The sequence below is a fragment of the Dermacentor variabilis genome, chromosome 2 (genome assembly GCF_050947875.1).
Source record: "Dermacentor variabilis isolate Ectoservices chromosome 2, ASM5094787v1, whole genome shotgun sequence".
Lineage (NCBI taxonomy): Eukaryota > Metazoa > Arthropoda > Arachnida > Ixodida > Ixodidae > Dermacentor > Dermacentor variabilis.
The window spans coordinates 110,975,181-110,996,565 of record NC_134569.1 but is presented as its reverse complement, the minus strand read 5'-3'; the positions used below and the strand labels follow the sequence as shown (position 1 = coordinate 110,996,565).

The 21,385-nt window shown below is 51.6% G+C and overlaps 1 protein-coding gene across 6 annotated transcripts in view; it reads right to left on the bottom strand.

Moving 5' to 3' along the window:
* The window catches only part of Utx (Utx histone demethylase), a 132,216-nt gene that overhangs the window by 90,783 nt on the left and 20,048 nt on the right, over positions 1-21,385 (bottom strand). Inside the window, exon 1 of one of the 6 annotated variants that reach the window (XM_075681701.1) lies at positions 18,800-19,317. The exons of 1 other annotated variant lie outside the window; for it this stretch is intronic. In XM_075681701.1, coding sequence (XP_075537816.1) covers positions 18,800-18,945 — 146 coding nt within the window. In that variant the 5' untranslated portion in view covers positions 18,946-19,317. Of the gene's footprint in view, positions 1-406; positions 533-14,791; positions 15,009-16,461; positions 18,771-18,799; positions 19,318-21,385 lie in introns of those variants that run through there. 4 more of the 6 variants (XM_075681702.1, XM_075681703.1, XM_075681705.1 and 1 more) reach the window with 4 other exon arrangements.

Below are 21,385 nucleotides of genomic sequence, written 5' to 3'. Positions count from 1 at the left end.
GCGAAGTGCCCTTTAAATCATGGATTCGGGAACTGAAATAGCTGCGACGTAACGCTAACGCAGTGCTCTCGCATTTACCCCTAAATCGGCGCCGGATTATTTTGCAACCATACTGCAAGGATTGTATTACGCACATAAAATGCATTACCCTTGATGTACGTCTTGCACCACGTGTGTATTCATGTGAACACGTCGTGTTCGTATACACGCTCGACACTTACTGCAAATAACCGCTAGGAGACGCAGACCTATTATAGGTGCAGCCGAATTATATAGTGGCTTTATGTCTGGTGCCCCCCGGCTATTCTCACGCCGTTATGGATGCGAAATAATCTTCGATAAATTAATAAATACACTATTACACGCCTATGAAAGCCCCCTATACGTTAATTCGTATGACGCTCACCTGAACCCAAATCTGAAGCGCGCAGGCGACGTGTGCAGGCGCAACAGCTGCGACGCACAGTCGTGCACGGGGGCTCGACGAGGCACGAACAGAGCAGTTCCGCGTTGCCGTTCTTTTAATCGCGGTTCGCATTTGAGCCCAACGTCTCCGATCTCCGACGGAGAACAATGCGCTGCCGCGCGCACAAAAGTCCGAAGTTACATGCAGTGCGAAGCGCGGTGACATCTGCGTCACCAGACTATTATGTAAGCATGGAGTCCCGAGAATACCGTGAAACCTGAAACAGACAATGCGCCTTTCTTTCTTTCTTTCGCTTTCCTTTTTTCGACGATGCGCAATTTTGCTTTAAAGCTGTCACAGTACACCGTAATGGGCGTGCTTGGGAACACATAAGGTTATACCGAAAGATTACACTTCTGCGGCGAGTGATCTTTTCCTGCAATTTCCCTTTCCTGTATACCTTATTACGTTCTGTACATTTCAGTTAGACGCAACAATTAACCTCCCACATGTTTTATCCGACTTCGTTCTCGTGTATGTAGTTTAGTGTACAACCATATATACGTCTCGTTCCACATGGCTAACAAATAAAAAAATATCGAACTCCATCGGATCCCCTTATTGCTCTCGCTCATACACAGCGTTGAAGCAATAGTGCACGACGACGAATTAAGTTTTCTCCATCACTTGAACCGAGTACGTGAACGATAGTCGCTGCTTCGCATTCGACGATACACTGCGCGTCCCCGTTATTTGCATGGTAAATGGAATTCAGGGTTGCCCCGAACTATGCGGACGCCACTTGCGACATACATAAACCGAGCGTGACTGTGCGAGCGGCAGGATCGACCCAGTTTACCCGGCGAAACATATAGTTGCGGGAGAAAATGCCAACACTCGTCGCACTGCACCAGCTTAAATTCAAACGCGACGAAGCAGAAAACGGCTCAAACGCGTCGTTGTTCCGTTTCCAGTTTCGCCCGATTTTGTAACTGTGGCCTAATTCGGATTCGAAAACGTGCACTTGGGACAACAGTTCGTGCTTAGAAGCCGACTACGGAGCGATTATAATACACCCGACGTCGTCGCGCTTCCATGTATAGCTACGCGCGTAACAGGCGTTCTTCGGTTACTTTCTGTTGGCACCCGCCACGGTATACCTCACTGGCTATGGCGTTGCGTGCTATAGACCGTTTTTTCGTAGGCGCCGCCATATTGTGAACGCAGTGGCGCCGCCTATGAGCAGCGCCATACTGGCTTGGGTCAAAGCGGTCTTTTGCATGGCAGGTATACGCTTGGCGGTAGGTTCTGGCGTTTGTTTTCGCGGTCGTGCGGTCTGTTTAGTATGACGTGCGTCTTCTACGTGGTAAACGGTTCTGTGAGACGTGCTGAAGTGGTTTAAGGCGTCATGGCCGGAATTTCTGCTGGCATTGAGGTGGACGGAACACGCAGCGCGATGTGTGCGCGCATATTTGAGCCTACAATCAGCCTTGGAGATGAATTGTGTATTTCTCAATGTTCCAATCACTAATGTGACCTTATTGCAGTATTATCCTCTATTTCTAAGCTGCGGTTTAGGAGCCATGAAAAATACGCGATGATCGTGACAGCGTGGGCATCGTTCTGCTACAATAGGAGCTGTGCTGTTATACTTTGACAAGCGTTCAAACTGTTCGATGCAGGTTACATTGCGTGACTACTTGGTTGGATGGGTGAGGTTTCCACCCATGAATAAAATAGTTTTGGCTAGTAATAGCAGCATACCTTAGAGTCTGAATTAAGCTTGTCCAGCAAAGCGACCGTTGACGAACTGCTCGAGCATCCTAAGCAGCAGTAGGTGCTGGGTTACAGATATATTTGTTCTATATAGCGCATGGTCCAAGCATGCGGCATCAGCGGTTATATATTTATAAACGTTGTGCGGTGTTAGCCCGTTTAACTTGCTTTTTAGAGAAATAAGATGATAACCGAATTTTTTTTCGGTTGTGTTCGTTCAGTCCTCTACGACGTACTGACACGTATTACGAAAATTTTGCGCTCAAAAATAGCCATCGTATTCTTTTTATGCGAACCCTCTCATTTACTATGCCTGTATACAGGCCAAAAAGGCAATGCCGAAGCACACAGCTTATGTATGTATCGTGCTGGCTCACCAAACGCAGTGATCGCTGTGTAGAGCAGTGCCATGGGCCTCATGCAGCAAGGCTAGCGTAGACATATAGTAATTTCAAGCACACTAGACTTGAAATGCGTGAGAACGATGCCAGTGTATCACAAATATTTGATAGCGCCTGCCGCTCAGATGTTTCGTGGTTGCCTTAGGTTGGCCGTGCACGAGCATGCGCTGGTATGTTTTATGTTTTACTCCCTACGCTAATCGATCAGACAGTCAGCTGATTTACCATTTAATGCTGGTAATACAGAGACGCCGGTTTTCTTTGTTGAATTAAAATCAATATTAGCAAAATAGTAAACAACTCATACACGCACCGCGACTGATAATGCGCGTACACCGTGGCTGATTATGCACGTCACATTTTTGCGCCCCCAAGACATATTTCCGCCTAAAGTAGTTGCTGATGCACCGAAAGGCTTCCCTGACGACCTTATACGAACGAACATGGCGTAAATTTCCCAAAGTAAGATCTAAAACATCTCGAAATCGTTCCGCAGCACGCGACAGCAATACTTTCTAGCAGCGCCGAACCGGATCGCCCAAGCCAGAGAGGAGGAAAGGCTCTCCGCGCGTCCTATCCTCCTCGCCCGATGAAACGGTCTATATACCGAGCACGAGGTCGCGGGTTCGATCCCATCCGCGGCCGCCGCGTTCCGATGGGAGTGGAACGCAGGAACGCATCGTGTATACCGTGCACTGGGGCTGCTCCTTCAAGGGAGGGCTCGGTGGTCAAAATTAATCCGGAGTGCGGCTGAGAGCCCTATACGGTGTGCGGCGTATACCTCATCACCTGACCGCGGTTCTGCAGCATAATCCCACCATAGTTTATTTTTTTTTCCTTCTTCGCGTTTAAACTGCATGGCGCTGACAGTGTATTACGGGCAACACGGTCCCGTACGTGGCGACAGCCTGGAGCACGCTGCGGCTTGCTTGCATGCAATGGAACGTACAGGACCACGACGATTCCGCGCGTCATCTCGCGCGGGTGCAAAGCCGACCGTGCACGTGTGCGGACCCCGCGTTCGTCCACGGAAAGTGCAGGTGCGGCGGCAAGAAAACGAGGGTGAGAAAGAGGCCCCGCGAGAAACGAGCACGAGTGGGGGGCGCGCGCACCTGGTCCGCCACTTCCACCCGTCGCCGGAGACAGCTGCCACCGCCGCTCCCACCCAGCTTTCTCGGACGGGTCCTTGCGCAAGCGGAGGAGGCGCACACCAGACGCTGCCGCCCGACGACGAATCTTCTTGGACGAGATTGCGTGCGTGCGTCCCCGCAAGTGGCTCGACCTCGATCCTCTCCGCGGCCAGGATGCGCGCACGTAGGCTGGCCTCCGAGATTGCGGACGCTGGTTTATCGGCCACCTTTATCAGAAATCGCCGAAGTTTCCGGCAATTGAGAGAAAACATAAATGGAGATCCCGCGCAACGTGGGCGAGAATCGATGTTACTTCGCACGTAAGATGGCTATCCCGTATCGTTTGGGGGTCAACACAAAGCGTTAACGCGTAGAGCGCGCACGTTTGTGTGAGATCGAGCGGTTGCGTGTGACGACAAGCATCAAGACGGCGACGACCATACAGTATGTGAAGGCGACGGCATGACCACTGATTTATTGCACTCCGGCGAAGAGCCGACCACGGGGGGCGCTCCCGAAGGCGGTGCAATCGGAAGGAGTGGCAAGGTCGTTCCCTCGCGCGATGTGCGCGCGTGTGACCCGTAGCCATGCACCGTAAAACCATTCGAATCTGTCTTTATTCCGAGTCGGCCATTAGCCCTCGCTGGTAGGCCACGAAGAATGGGTCGGGTGCAGCCCATATTGGCGGGCGACACACCCATACGGACAGCGCCCCAGCCATTTTGGACTATCACGAAAAGCCACTGGCCGATTTGGAATAAAAAACAAATCGGAATAACTTTACGTTATACCGACCCTAACGTGCATAGAGACAAGCATCGAGCCTTGGACTGCGCTGGGGAAACCGGGTTCAAATCCCAGCTATCTCGCACGCATGTAAGGCAACCAACCAGCCGAGGCACAAAGCTGTACCTGCTCACCGACCGACCAACCGCAGAGTGCCTAATGAGAGGCAAAGAATGCTTCGCACTAAGCAAGCTCACCTGGCGCATAACCCAGAATGCTAACGTACAGACGCGCCACCTGGTGCGCATGCGTGAAAAAGGAGTAAGTTATGACGCGACAGCGATACACCTGCTTACAACAACAAAAAAGAAAAATTCGCGGAGGTGTTTAAAATGCTTCGCATTATAATTATATAGTTCATCTCGATCTAAGGATCAAAACCAGAACACTAGCGCTATATAGGTCTCTATACGGAGCAGTCGGTCTGCCATATCGCTGCGATGCTAGTTAATGGCAGCTCGAGGCCCAACTAACAACTGGAAACACTGAACTCTTTTTTTTTTTTTACCGGCGCGGTCAATGTGCAGCGTTTGACGACGAAGGCAATGGGGCTGAGAGCCATTCGAATGCGCAAACTGTGACGATTAAGGTTTGCTACCTGACCAACTTCGTATACATTCTTAATTCGCATTTCTTGATTTAGTTCAACACGACTACGCCGAATAGAGATTCTTAGGCAAGGTTGTGAAAGGTAGGGCAAATTGCAGCGCTGTAATTGTCTCTCAATAGAGGACACGATTCCGCACAGAGGCATTGAAATCAGCTCCGATACAAGCGAGAGGGAGACAGGCAGCGCTTCAAAGTTTAACATATGCACTATATATATATATATATATATATATATATATATATATATATATATATATATATATATATATATATATATATATATATCCCTGCATGCTGCCGCTCAATTATATAGGGCGCCTCTTCATCCGATTGAACGAGGTAATTGATCAATAAGACCTTTGCGAAAACACGGATGACGTTAACAATGAGCTAGCATCTCTCTTCCGCGCGTTTTCCCCGTTTCAGTTATTGTTCGCGAGGCCTCTATATATAGCATGTATATAGCAGTTTAGCGCCAGCTGCTGGCTTTGTAAAAGAAGTTTTATAACGACAGCGTCGACGTCACCAAATGCCTGCTGTACGCCAACATTATAATTTATCGCGCTCGCGGTGACCAATATTCACACGCTTATATATATATATATACTATGGGATATTCGTATAATTGAAACAATATTAAAAAATCGAGAACACGTGCGGAACAATAGACAAGCGCCATATAGCATACGTGGCGTATGCTATATTAGGCGCTGGTAATACTGTCGTCGTAGTTTGGTCAGCCCTGCGCCCCCCCGGGGCGGGGGGGGGGAGGGGGGGCCGTGCATGTGGAACGGTAATTGCCATAGATGGCGTTAGAACGGCGTATTGTTACTGGCGCACACAACGCAAGCAGCAGCAGCGGTGTCATTAAAGATATCCGGCGACGCCATAACTTAACAAAAGCGGAACACCGAAGGGGCAGGCGGCTATACGCGGATAGCAACGCTGTATCAGCCTATATAGACTGGTGCAGCATTCTTTGACAACTGGATCTCCATTCGCCTGGAGTGGCAAAGGAGGGCTGACTGCTGCTGCACAGAGTACGAAATTGCGCCCGTGGACGTTAACTCCTTGAATTTCGCGCCGACAGCTCAACGGCAGTAGAGTGACGTCACAAATTTCAACGTACGTTATTATTATCTACACCGTTGCCGCTTTAATGCATGAAAAGTTCCAGAAGGTTGCTATAGGTTCATGTCTTTTGAGTCCTCTAAAATGTCTCGTAGCGCTTTTTTTTCTTTCTTTGCCGATTAACAATTAGACCAGATGCTCGGATTAGGCCATACCAGATGATAAATCCGAAAATTCGTTACGTCACGGCGAGCTATTGCGAGAAATTTTAGGACGGCGTCTCCACGCGTCCCTCGTTTAATTCTTGCGTCTTTTCCGGCTTGCCGGCGAGCTGCCTCCGTTATAAGGCAAGAGCGACCATTCTGCTATATAGTGGAGATGCGTGTATACTTCGTCACTGCACGTTATAAGCTTAACCTTTCCTGTCTATAGCGGTCGTTTAACGTGACCGACTGCGACTCACTCATACGCCGTAAGGTGTCGAAATCATCACGAATAAAATATTTTTTAGACTATACTTCGTTGAAAGAACCGAGCAACGCGAGAACGTTCCTTGCCGCGACGAAAATTTATTATTATTATTATTATTATTATTATTATTATTATTATTTATCCTTCCGTTTTCGAAGGGAAGAGGCGTGTAACACAATAATAACGTTCCTTTTGCGATATACAATCTTTCACAGCGCAACATCTCTGACGGTCACGGACAGGGTCTTCCGCTATCAGTCTATACGATATTCGTGATGCCAGCGTACGTCTAATCGGCTCAATTGCTCGCGGGGAACCCTGATCATGAGAGGGCACGAACGGCAGCTTGTATACCTCTGCCTTTTGAAGAAGAAAAAAACAAGAAAACTGTACAATCATTGTTTTCTGACGGTACTGACATACGGTGCAGGAATTCGGGAACTTGGAGCTTAATAAGGAAAGCATGACAAGAAATTAAAGACCGGGCAACGAGCGATGCAGCGGAAAAAACGACAGGCGTAATAACACCGAGGCAGAAAGGCAGCGGCGTGAATCAACGGACGGTGTCCGATGTTCCAGGCGACATTAAATGGTAGACGTGGAGTCGGACAGGCCACGTAGCGCGTAGGACAGATAACCGCCGGTCTTACTGGAGCTGCAGAAAGGACGCGCCAAAGAAGGGGAAGGAAGCGCCGTCGACGACGGCACAAGTTTAGGTCGTGCTTTGAAATCGGGAAATTAGCACGCACGGTGGTATAAAAGGCGGAGTCCGCTGCCGCATAACACGCGAGCACGCGGAGACTGGCGGGAAGGGCCTTCGATCCCCTCCTGCAGAGCACGCATAAATTTGAACGACGACGACGACGACGACGAGTCTTACGGACATTGGATACGTACTGCGCCGGCCTAACCAAATCTCCGCGTAATATCACGCACCGCTGGACGCTCGCACGATTAAGCCAGCCGAGGCAATCAACGACAAGTCAACACGTTTATATATACTACCGCACACCGCGACTCCTGACCCGACGCGCACAATTAACTGAACGCGACAGCTGCGCGCGCGTGTGTGTGTGTCGCACGTGCGCGCGCGCGCCTGCTCCGTCACGCATGACCACCGAAACAGCTACACCGCCACTTGTCCCGTCTAGAAGCTCGACTGTATACACAAGCGAGGTGGCACCGCGCCCATGGCGCTGACGAGACTGAGATCACGTATACTGCGTGCGCGACTTTTAACGACGCGAAGCAAAGAAAGCCCATCATTTAATCATCCTTATTCACCCCCGTCCCATACCCTTGTATGCCCCGAGGCATTTATCCTCGCATTAAAAAAAAAAAAAAGCCCATGTAAAGCTCTTGCTTGGGCTAGTTGGTTCATGCTTGAATGAGTAAAGGGCAAGGCGCAATAGACCTGTCGTTTGCGTTCTTGTTCTGTACTGGTCTATTGCGCCTTGCCCTTTACTCAAAAAAGCCCGCGACTCCCAAATTAATAATGAAAAAAAAAAAAAGGCTTCAAGGGGAACTCCGCAGGGTTAATTCGCTGCCCACCGAACTGGGCTCATTCACTGCGCTCGGCGCAATTTTTTTCGCGTTTACTGTATGGCTAAAACTTTCCCGTCGTTACCCGCGACGGCGGCTCGTACGACCACGTCATTGCGCTGCCTGGTACACGAGCGTTGCCCCCGAGATTCAAGCGGTTCACGCTGCATGCATGCGGCACCGCCCGATCAGCGGGGCCGTGGCACGAGGTCTCGGGTTGGATCCCAGGCCGCGGTGGCTGCATTTCGACGGGAGCGCCATGAAGGAAAAAAAAAAAGAAAGAAGAAAACGCTCGCGCGCACTGTGCTTCGAGTGCGTGCGCATCGAAGAATCGCAGGCGGTGAAAATTAGTCCGTAGTCTTCCACTATATGGAGCGTCCCCTATGTACAGCAGCGAAATTTCGAGACGTTAAATAAACCCCACAATTTTTTTTCCCATCTTAACAGTCGTTCCATGAATGCGCAACACCGTTTGCTATGTAATAGAGGCTACAAAAGAGTGTCACACTGGATGGAGACGCAACGAAATAAAGCGCGAAATATGAGAAATACGGAGCGACGAAAGCATCGGCGATAAAAGCTGCTGTACAGATTACAAGCTATCGCAGCATATCGAGTTAAAACCTCGGTATGATGCACGCGAAAATGTATGCCACGAGAAGCGTCCATACCCCGGCTGCTGGAGAACGAAAACGCGGAAAAAAAAATAAAAAGACGACGCGCGGGCAAAATCACAACCGCGTGGGGATCCACTGGGGGGAGCTGAGGGAAATTGTCGAAGCGCTACGCGGCAACTGCTCGTCGGAGCCCCTCGCAGGTAGCGAACAAGTGCCGCGAAATATAACTGCGAGGCGGGTCGAGTTGAACTGGTAAAAGGAGCATGCATTAACTCCACAAAGTGTTTGAGTGACTGCATCCTCGGGAGCCGCAAGAAATGATACAGAGACGGCGCTTGACTGAAGCGCGAGTCATAGGAAGACGCAAGAGCGACCGCCGTCAAATAACTTATATGTGTACACACATATATGTACACACATATGCCGGATAACGCTGAAAAAAAAGTAGGAATATACAGTTTACGCACCTTGAAGAGTTTGCTGGTATAGTTTGGAAGTCGCGGGGCAATCGAGAACGCCACGAGACGCCGAAGTGACGCCAGCTCGGGTACAGCGAAACCAACTTTGCAATCTTTTTTTCCGTATGCAGGGCGCGACAGCGAGTCCGGGAAGAATCGGATGAATCTCGGCTAGCGCATCCGCTAGCTGAGACGCATCAACCTAAGCGCTGTCAATTAGAAACGGTTGCACACTCGGCAGCCGCGCCAGTGGGGGTGAGAAAAAAAGAAAAAAAAAACCGCCAATAATCTAAAAGCTGCGGGCGGCATAGAGGAAGTCACGTGAGCGGCCCGAGGCGTCGCGTATATATAGCTATATAAGCTGCGGCATAAAGAGCGATTTGTCCGGCAGTTGAAAGAGAACAGAGATGGTAAACATGGCATCGGAGATAAATGCGACCAACAGCAACTTCGCTGGGGAAAAAAGAAATGACTCATGCAAGGTCGCTCAAGCTTGCGCGTGTTCTCTCTCCCTTTCCTATTGTCTTCCTATCGGCTTTTTGCCTGGTTGAAGAGAGCTAACTAGAACCACCGATAAGCCGGTAGTTCCACACAAGCGCATATCAGGAAGCGATAGCGGCAGATCGTAGCGCGCTGCAGCCTACGTTTTTTTTTTTTTTTTCGGAGGTCGAACAACGCAGCCGCGCCAATTGTCTCCGAAGAATGCGTACACAAGGCCTCGAGGAAACGAAGGAAGCGAGTTTCCAAGAGCGATTAGGTAAAGCGGAAGTTACGTACACTGGCGCATGTTACGCGAGCTCCATGCGTCACTCGATTTTGGGCATGCGATTTGGGCGACGAGCGGCGCGTGTAATGCGTGCACTCACACGCGGAACTACACTGCACGTGCACTGCACTCGGCGGTCACCACTCGAAGCACGACACTTCACAGCACGGAGAGGAGGGGTGGTGGCCGATAAGTGCACGCTTCGGAAAAAAGGAAACGCCAAGTTGGCTCTTTTCACGAGGACTGATTCACGCACAAGCAATCGCGTCGCAAGGCTGATAAATGCCCCCCTTCGGAACGACGGAGAGAATGTGGAACACCGATGCTTTCTTACTCTACGCGGTCGAACGCCTTTATGACAAAGTGCCCGGGGGGGGGCCTCCGAATTTATTCGTTGTACAGGTCACGTCGTTGTAAAAGGTCGCGCAACGAACAACACAACCGGGACAGAATTGTTCCTTCGTTATAAAGGTAATTTAGTTGTGGTGGCGCTCGACTGCATAGTTTACACTTCTTGTAATACCGTAGTACCATAGGACGCGGTAGCAAATCGGATGATCTTCTCCAAACTAAACAAGACATGGATTCCCGAAGACCTTGCACCTGCCTTTATTTATTTTTTTTTCTTTCGACGGGCGCAAGCCTTAAACAGCAGCAACCCTCACCATCGAAAACACCCCAGCTCGGCCCCCCGGGGTGCTCTTTGTCACGCGTGTGAGCCAGCACCCCAACTGAATTTTGAGAGACACGAGAGAGACGATGGAGCTGGTGGAGGCTGTTGCACCCCAGATCGGCAGTGCGCATTCTTTCGGTGCTTTTCCCCGAGGCGGCCCGTTTCACCAGCGAAGCCGAGCCGGCGACAATGCCCGACACCGACTGCGACGTGCGAACAAAGAGACTCACTTAGAACCGATAGCGCTAACGAGCGTGAACACTAATCTCCTGACCCTGACAAGACGGCCGTCGCGGAGAGCAAGGAACCCAGTCGACAACTTCCGTGGAGAGAGCGTGAACTGTGTCGTGGAAGGAGCGCGAACAATATTTGTTTCCAGAACGCGTCGTCCTTGCTTCGAAGGTGGAGTTCTATGAACTATTCGACTCCTCTGATCGGCCGCAACAAGGTCATCGAATTCACTTGTGTAGGGAACTAAGGAAGAACCGTTTCATAAGCGGACTTTTGGTGCCGTGAGAAGGTTCTGAGGTGTACTGACGTCTGCAGACATGTGTGAGCTCTGACTAGAATCTGACGACTTGTTTCTACATGCAATTAATGCAAAATAAACCCCTCTATCTTTCACTCCTACTCCTGGACGTACTCATCCATACGGCACGAAGGATTCCTTGCGTAAACGCTACCCCGAGCCTCAGCAAGGTCCATGGCCACGCTGGTGCAACCTTTCAACTCGGCGTTGATGTATTTCACCAGGTACTCTTGTGCCGATAAGGAGGTGGCTTGTGTCTCAGCCAAGTAGCCGATGGGGTGTGGAGGGACAAGGAAGGAGACGGGGTTTTTACAGGTTGGGAGACAATGCCACACAATGTGTTGGAAGGTAGGGTACCTCCTGGCTTAGAGCTTACGCGGTTGAGAGCGAGGCAAAAGTGCCCACGTACGTCGAATCGATCGTTTTATCGAGCAATTAATACGATCCTGCGGTTACAGTGGGCCCCTTCGATTTCCGGTCTAGGAGCTGCCTAAGACGCTGTGTATATGCGCCAACGCTGATTGGCTCAAAGCGGCCCCTCGGGCAGTGCGGACCGATAAATCGAAAAGACTCCGCGGACATTTGCACAGCAACGAGCTATGGGATGTTTGAAAGAGTCGCCGACTGACCGAAACACGGCGCCAAACTCGGTGATTTGCGCGAGCGAGAGAACCCGGCATCGCTGCGCCAGAGGGAAACAGATCGGCGGGCGTCCCTTTAATCACCGTTGGCACACCCCGGCTCCCGCGGGAGGGAGAGGAGGGCCGAGGAACAATGGGGAGCAACGTTGTGACGTTAAATGGACAGGGCGGACATCGGAGAACCGCACGTATACGTGCTCGCTTCGAATTTCGGGTCTGCTCACGACAAGCGGAAACAGGCCCGTTCGGGCTTCCAGACGCTGTTATTACACCACTTGCTGCCATCAGAGTCTCAAGCACAAACACGGGGGCCGCCAACAAACCAGCATTAAAGCAAGGTGGCGGTCAGTGCAGCCGAAAGAGCGGGCAAGAGCGACCGTGATGGTAAACAGAACGGAGCAGCGGGCGGCTGCTGGTCGTTCGGGGGGAGCCAACACACAGTGCGCATGCGCAGTCCCTGGCGCGGGATCGTCCAATGGTCCGACCGGGAGGAATCGATTTGCCGCCGGGGGTGGGGGGGGGGGGGGAGCAGAGGGGCTGCTTCGCTACAGAGCAGCTTAGATTCACTGTGGAAAATTGCCCTCTCTCTGGTTCCCGTTTGCAGCCATTCAAAGTCGAGCGATCCCCAAACTATTTATTGAGCGCTTCGATTTGCAGAGAACGGGACGACCACGGCGACTCCCGCCTTTCTTTTGTTTCGCACGCGTATACAGTATATACAGAGTAAGCGTAATGGTACGATATTTCGGTTCAGCAATCATTTTCTTGGACCTTCAGTACAAGCACTGCACTTGCGGTCTCGCTCCTCCTCCCCCTTGAAGAGCAGATGACACCCGCACGCCGGCCTTCGTCCAGTATAAAATGTTCGGAGGAGACTCATTCCAACCGCTTCGTAACCGTCACCATTTCGCGATACGCAAAGGATGACGCGAGGTGGGAACACACCGCGGGCGCTTAGCGTTGGTTTCTGTTCCTTCTAGTTGTAACGCCGTCGTTACAAGACCCGTCTCACTTTCCCTTTCGCCGTGCTCTAGAGAGAGAGAAAGAGAAAGAGAGAGCGGGCGCACGTGCGCGCGCAATAGCGGTACGCTCACCCCAACGTTACTAGACTGCGCTCACCCCGAGTCCAGCCAATTTCCGTCAGCCAGGTGCCGGCACCTAATACAGGCGCTTCTGAGCTAGGGTCCGGAGCTAAAGCGCCCGCGACAAAAAAAGAAAAAAAAAGACACACACACACACACACACACACACACACACACACACACACACACACACACACACACACACACACACACACACACACACACACACACACACAATGGCGTAGTCGCTCTTGCAGAGAGGAAGCAGCGTCGGTCAATCTGGCCCCACGACCTATATCTCCGCGTTGCTAATTCACTGCCACCGAGGGAGCACTCTCAGCACGCTGATTGAAGCTGCGCAGCAGCGCTCCGCGGAGTGAGAACGCAATGAAGCAGCCGCAACGTCTCCCCACCCCTCGCGCAGAGCTTTCGTCACACACGAGGCCGAAACCACAGACCGCTGCGCGCCGGGCCATATGCAAAGGGAAAAGGCACGACGAACACAGATCCTTCTTTATAAGCCATTTCGCAACATGAAAAAAAAAAAAAAAAAAAAAAAGCGATCGCGAAACGTTTCTGCTGCTTTCGTTTCAAGTTTTCGCTCGCACACGACAGGGCTCGGCAGAGGAGAGAAAGAGAGATGACAGCTGCACGTAACACTCCGACGAATTCAGAAAAAAAAAAGAAGGGGGAGGGGCGGAGGGGAGATAACGTAAGTTGCACTACGATCGCGGCACCCTTACAGCAGCGCAATATTCGAGACGCGCAGCAATGAATTTTTTTTTTATAGAAAGCTGCTATAATGGACCAGGTAGCCCGATAAACCTAAACCAATGGGTGACCCCACGGTGCTTATATAGGTAGCGCGCGGTATTTCACATTCATCGTCATATCCTTAGATTTACACAGGACCCTTACCCGTGCTGCAGGAAATGTAAGGGACAATGTTAATGTAAAAATAATGCATCTTCTTTCCGAGTGCAAAAAATTTTGACGTAGCCCCTACAACAAAGAAAAAAAAAAGCGCCACTAAAGGACGGAAGGTTCCTAGAAGACTTGTTTACAGCGTGGTAAAAATTGTCGCAGTCAAGCAAACTGTTGTTGCTGTTCTCAGTTAACGCTAGTGCCCCGACTGAAAGTATTGCGGAGACTGCGTAACGCAAGATATGCTAAAGCAAGATACGGCCTCCACGTGGAGTCTGCGTTCACCTCGAAAGCGCTGGCATACAGAACACGAGAGAGAGAGACAGAAGAAAGAGGGTCAATTGTTTCAGGGCTATAACATACACAGCGTGCTTTAGAATGGCACAAAGACGCCCTTCGCAGGTGTTGTTAGACATCCGAGAACAGCCGCAAGTGCAACGCGACGTTAATGAAGGAAAAAAGTTAGACGTGCTGACGAGATACAGCCGAATGGTCCCAGAGACTGCGTGTACAGCGGCGATCATAAGTTGCTTTAAAGGCAGAGTGCTCGATTTTTTTTTTCGTTTTTTCTTGTTGGTCTCAAGCGTGCCCCGCTGGTTTATGAGCAGCTCTTACAAGGAGGCACAAAACAAGAAACAGCACGATCGTAGTTAACGTTTAATTAGCCAATAAAAACGTTTCCGACAATTCAATGACGAAGACGTATATACTCCCTTAGAAAACAAACACACGAATAATTTTACGATGCCTTTACGATCCTCTCTCTCGGATTCTGTATGGATGAGGGATAAGATGAGAATTGATCGATCGATCGATCGATTGATTAAGTGATTGATTGATACGGGGTGGGAGGAATCATAGAAGCACAGATTGGGCCAGAGATCAAAAGCACGGCCGCCGGATACTCACACCGAGATTCGGGGTGGGCAGTGTCGTCAATCGGGAAAGTTTTCGACAGTCACGTCATGGCCCTGCGCGACTGCATGTCAACGGCTCATTGCGCGGATCCCACTTAGAAGACTGCAAAGTCGGCGCCGTTTCGGACAAATATGTCAACAGCTGCGCATGCATCGCCAGGAAAGAAAGGGCGATGCTGACTTTAAAAGAGAAAGAAGCGCCGCATGCATACAACACTCCATGAACGCTAGCGACGAGATAGAACCGCCGCGCGCGTTCGCAATCATTTACGCAACGACGCCCCGCGAAGAGCCATCTGCTAGTGCAACGTGGGCGAGCAGGAAAGAACGCTTTCGTAAGAGAGAACAACGGAGACGCCCCGACCTACTGGTGACACATGTCGGCGAGATAAGCACGTCGCAACTCTGAGTCACTCTGCGCGCTGACGGTGATCCCTTGGTGACCGCTTCCAAAGGTGCAAGGACCTCACACTGCCGTTCCAGGTATACAGTGCAAGTAAACTGATCCGTGCCCTGTAACCATACCTGTAACACATTGGGGTACATCGTCGCCGGTCTACCGCTTCTCCCCAATTGCGCATGGGCAAGGATTACCGCGCATGCGCGGTTGGGGAGAAGTACTAATGGCAGAGCGGTAACAGCATCAACAGCTACATTCCGTTCCGGAGAGGTCAGGCGGCTCTTCCTCTCACTCCATCGTGCGGGGGAACAGCCACGCGTCACAGACGCGTCACAACTCGCAACATACCAAGCGAGAGCAGTGAGTTGGGACCACTTGTGGAGGCGACGCACTTAAACAGGGTGGTGAGTGGGTCGATCCCGAAACCAGTAGATACCGCGGGATTGGCGCCACAGTGAGCGCGACCCCATGCCGCACTCTGAAGCTGCAGAGACGTCGCTTCTGAACGAGAGTCATTTCCGTGTGTTGGGAAATCGAAGGCAGGCGGCAACGCAACATTTGTTATCGCCGAATCACGTACTCGTGACCTTGCAGTGGTCGACGCAGATTAACTGACGGTTTTCAAAAGGCTGCTTCGAAAGATGAAAAAAAAAAAAGATAAGAGAGAAAAGAAAAAGGAAAAAAAAACATGATTCTACATAGCATTTGTAAAACTTTTCTCGCACTATATACACCGAAATTCACTAAATTTCTCACGTAACGCAATGGGGCGGACGCGCAAAAAAGGCAAAGAAAGAAAGGAAGGCATGAATTAAATAGCACTTCGTCGATAGAACGCTTTACCATAATGAGCTCACCGGCCCGGCACGGTTTTACATCAGCAGAGAGTGTGTGCTGATATCTCCAGGTAGGAGGCGATGACGTATGAACGCAAGTGGTATAGTTCAATTGTCCCAAACAGGTTATTCTATACAACGCGACGGTAAGACGTGTGAAGAGCACAGTTCAGTGCGATAAGAGGAATTCGCACGCCACATACAGCGAGAACGCAGTGGTAGAATGTTCTAGCATGACTTTCGAGCATGTGAAAACGTTATGCGTCGAGTCGTATACACACAATGCTACGCTATACAGCGACGTTTTTCCCTGCAGATAAAATGCTTATAGTTCTAAAGGAGTAACGGACCACCAGCCAGCCAATCCTGATCGATGTGGCGGTTTTCAGCGTTGGTGACCTTATCGCGAGAAGAAGAGGCACTCACGTACGCAGCCTGGAGCGACGGCGGGGATGTCCCGGAGATCAAGCCGACGCCGCGGTCAGGGACGCCCGACGACCTTTAAAATCCAGAGGCTCGGCGCGGGGCGACGATCGGATGATGCCGTCGGGAGCGCACGCAGCCAGGCGAGTCGACGACGCGCAGCCGGCAGTCACCATGTAACACCGGTTGTGACGTCAACACAGCACACGCACGCACACACAGAGGTTGACGGAGGGCTCGCCAGGATGGATGCAAACGTCGAGCATCCCCGCACTTTACGTAAAGCCAGAGAGCGCGACGCCGAACGGCACAGATGAGCGCGGGCGAGAGAAGGGCCGCCGATGCAACGATCAACGCCGGCGTCCCGCAGCGCGATCAGATGCCACTAACGCGTTCGTTCAGCAGGAATTGCACGAACGGGGCGCAAAGGAACGCGAGCGCACCTCTTTGTCCACGCAATGTAAACGCACAAGGACGCCACTGCCTCCTCTCTCGAAGGCTCCCGACGCTGCTCCGTCGAGAAATATGCGATACGCCTTCCCGACGGAGGCCCGCTCCTCGAGGCAAAGCGCCGCCGAAGAAAATCCGTGCGCACGGCTGCAGCCAAGTAGCCGGCCAGAAACAAACGCACTCCTGCGCTTGCGAATCGCGGCCACTCAGTCGTTCCTTCGGTCAGTCGCCTTCGCGAAGCGCAACGCAACACAACAGTCAGCCAGACGGCGGCAGCAGCGACAGGAGCAGCAATGCTCGCGACTGTTGCAACGTCGGCCTCGTTTCCTGGAGAGACGCCAAGCTCTTTCGCTCTCCCTCTGGGCGAAAAAGCAGAACCGCAAACGCGCTTTCTCTGGAAACGTCAACGTTGTTAGGACGGGGATCGGGCTGCGTTTAGAAGTGTTGTCGCGCCAACGATGGAAACTGCGAACGTGCCCGGGACGGTAACAAGAACGGCAGTAAAACGAGGTTAACGCAATAACAAGAAACGACGACAACAACGACTGGTATTTTACCTAACGTACTAGTGCCGATGACAAAATAACTATACGTCGGATGAGCGATTGTTGGTCGTTTTCTACGCTTGGCAGTGTAGTTAGCTGACTGTCGATATTGTTTTTCTTTGTACTAGTTTAGCGCAGGATTTTCTCGTAAACGAGTCAGACTGCCTCGCGTCCTTTTCTTTCGTGTATTCTTTCTGATTCACTCTTTCCTTGCCCTAAGCGAACAGAACTGGGGACAACGAAGCTCGAACAGCGCCACGTTGAATTCCATGCGCGCCAGACGATGATCAACGGAGAGTTACAGCAGACGACGCGGAGGAGCCACCTGGCCCGAAACGATCCCAAAATGCCGTTCGCGACATGGTTGCCGTGGTAACCACATTCGGAGCACGCCGCCCGCACAGTGTCATGGTAACAGGGCCACAGGGGAAAGGAGCGTAGAGCGCGAGTGCTCCGCTCTCGCAGCCTGATCTGTTGGTAAACACTGAACACGCCCTCCTTCAGGGCCAATTTCACGCTCGCCCAACGAAAGATGACCCGTGCGGCTGTTTCCAAATGCCAGAAGGGCAAAGTATGAGTCGCCCGAGACCCCTACTGATAACTTCTTTTCGTTAACACATCGGTGAGAAAAGTAATGCAAGGCGATCGACGTTCGTGGTCTCGCCGATCACTCACAGATGTCACCAGTCGACAAGAAATTGTTATTTCCTTCAGAAACGATAAAAGTCTCACAGAGTCGCAGAGAAGCATGCATAAGACTGGACAGTCGATGTTTACGCGCGTTCGTGGTCTCTAAGCGAAAGCTGCACACGCGGTTTCCACACGCCCTTGCTGGACCGCGCGGGAATCGATATAGGCGTGACCTCGGTGCCTTTCGGAGCGACCCACAGAGGCCAGCAGCAGATAGAAAGGAACGCGAGCCACGCAAGAAAGCGAACTGTCGCGGGCGAAAAAAGCGTTCGCACAGTACTTTCTCGTTGCCTCAGGACGCAGGCCTACACTCGTCGAAGCAGCAGGAGAGCCGTCCTTTCCTCCACCGCGAAGACTCAACGAGCAGCACCGACCACACAGCTGACTGCAGCGACGTACGCATTCCCAAGCAGCGAAACCAGCTGCGCGCGAAGGCGGCGACCGCACCTTCTCGTGCTTCGGCGCTTTCGTAACCGTACGGTGCGTGTGTGTACAAACGGAGACCCGTCGCCGGCGGCGAAGGGAGGCCAGACGCGCTCACAACGGCAGTTCCGTACGGAGTTGCGAAACACTGCAACGAGCTGTATATAAACACACACGAAAGGAAGTAATCCGTAAGAGGAGAAAAAAGTCGATAAGCGCGGCGAGCGCCTCACCGAAACGGCAAGCGGGCCGGAGCCAGAGCAGACGGCCGCCGCTCGCCGGGATCGGCACAGGGCAGACGACGACGGAAAACGTCGGCGGAATCCACAGCAGCGACCGCCGAGGCACACGCACTGCAAGCAGGGTTTCTTTCACACATATACACACGCACCGCGTCTCGCACGTCTTGGAAGGGCGCAACGGCCAACCGAGGAAGTTGGAATGCGACCGTCGGCGACACGGAGAATTCTGCAGCAGCACCGGAGTGCTGCACGCACAGAAACACACGCACACAGTCGAGAGGCCGTGCGCACACTGAGCGCAAGGAAAACGGCGGAAGTGTGCCGCCTTCTCCTCTCTCTCTCCGGCGCTGTGTCTGCTGCCGCTCCGGCCGAGCGAAGAGGTGGAGGGTGCACAACAAAAGCGAGGAAGAAGCAGTTCTTCGGGGTCGGACGCGTGCTCACGCAGCACACAGGCACGAGCAAAAAATTACGCCCCCGCGTCGGCAGCGGCGGCGACGACGACACAGAACACACGCGGCCCGCGCGGCTGGCTGGCCCTCCCGCACCGAAGCAGGCGGCCCTGCTCGGCTGTCTTCTGAGATTAGTTCGTGCGCTCTCCGTTTCTATTTCGGGGAGGCGCTGCCGCCGCCGCTGCCACCACCAGAAAGCGCGACGCGAACGCGCCCGACCGCTTGGCAGCGAGCGGTGCGCGCCTGGCAGCGGCTGGCATCGATCCTTGAAAGGGAACGTCACCCGAACAGGATAAAGCCCGCGGACAGTTTCCGGGTCTGCCGCTTCATCCGTCCCAGCGCCCATCTCCTTGAAGTTGAAGCAACTCCACGACGCCTTATTCGCGATGAAAACAAATAAATACATAATTATGCAGAACTAATCCTGATAGGAATCGTGCCCTTGATGACGAATGTGTGTTGCAGCGATAATATTATATACCATTTGCTGTATCACAGCGCAATTGCGTTTAGAACATGGTCAGCAGCTAGCACATTTGTATAAGGTAGTAAATATGGGAGCTTGATTGATTGATGGGTTTTAATGGCACAAGGGCATATTTGGCCTAAGAACGCCAAAACTATGGATACATTCAATGAGTTAGAATACAAAGACAAGAGTCGGCTAAGAATGGTAAGGATGTTGAAGCGTGCTATATACAGGGGCAAAAAAAAAAAAAAAAATCTCGTAGTGACAAAGGTGTAAAAGGCCAAGCTAAACAACGGTGTTACTGCTATGTCAGAACTTTCAACTTCGTATGGGTTATGCAGAGATTTCGTCTTGCGTGTAAGCTATTCCACAAGACAGCAGCGCGAGAAAGTCGAAGGGGCAAAGAAAGCTTCGCTTTAAAAATACCGGGATTGCTCAGATGTCACACACGACATTCCGTTGCACGAATAAAAAAAAAATACTAGCGGTAATGAATTTCAATCAAGTATTGTACGCGGTAAAATATAGGGGCACCGAAGCAACTCTGATGATGCGTGAATGCGAGAGCATTCTCTGAGTGTGTCGCTGAGTTTAGTGCTGCGACGAAATGTTGCCGAGTCCACAGTGCTGCTGCGTTATATTTCCGAGCGTAATGTTGCTCCTTATGAGGTCCCAACAACGCAAGACGCCAAAGCGGCCATATCGCGATCCCTCAGCCGAGTTTCATTTGCGGAGTGTTTCACGAACATTGCGTTGAGCGTTCCTTCTCAATGACACCACTTTTCGGCACGATGACAACACGGTGCTGACACTACATTTATTCATCGGGTTCATAGGCGAACTCCATCTCATACTCTGGGGGACGTCCTCTAGTCGTCGTTGGACGCGTATCCAAGGGTCGTTGCATCTTATTGGTCGTCGTCGTACACGGGCTCCGGCGACGGCGTCTGATAGTCTCGTGCTTCGTCGGCAGTGAACACTAGTGTTCCTGTATATGCTCGCAGCGGGAGCATACGCAGGAACACTAGTGAACACTCCTGTCACGCGCAATCTAGTGAATCTCCCACCAGACGGAGCCCAACCACGTGCACGGTGTAGTGGACAGCTTCGAAGATATTCATCACTGTAGCCTGTTGCAACGGTGGCACAGTGGTTAATTAGCGCGCTCGGCTACGGAGCGGTGGCAGCGGCGGCTGAGCGTGGCGTAATTTGCGTGCCGTTTTTCTGTCACGACTCTCTGATGACATGGTGGGGTTGCACAATAAGCCAAGTAACGCTCTCACATTGAAACGAGACCCGGAAGCTACCGGAAGCCGAAAACTCTGGTCGCTGCGGGATCCACTGGATATCCTACATGAGGACGCAACCACCAAGAGAGAGAGAGAGAGAGAGAGAGAGAGAGAGAGAGAGAGAGAGAGAGGAAATTTCATAGAAAAAATGTGCACTGATAAAGCATACAAAGGAACGCCACGAAATATATAGGGTCAAAAGGGTGCGCCCTTCTGTGAGTGAATGCACGCAAGTGCAGTCAGCGCTACATGTTTACAGGGCACGAGCTCTGTGAAAAAAAGTTAAAATTTCCGAGCAGTTTGTGACCGTAGGCTGTAAAACGCTACGGCAGTACAGGACATCTGTGCATTCAGGCAACATAATTTTTTT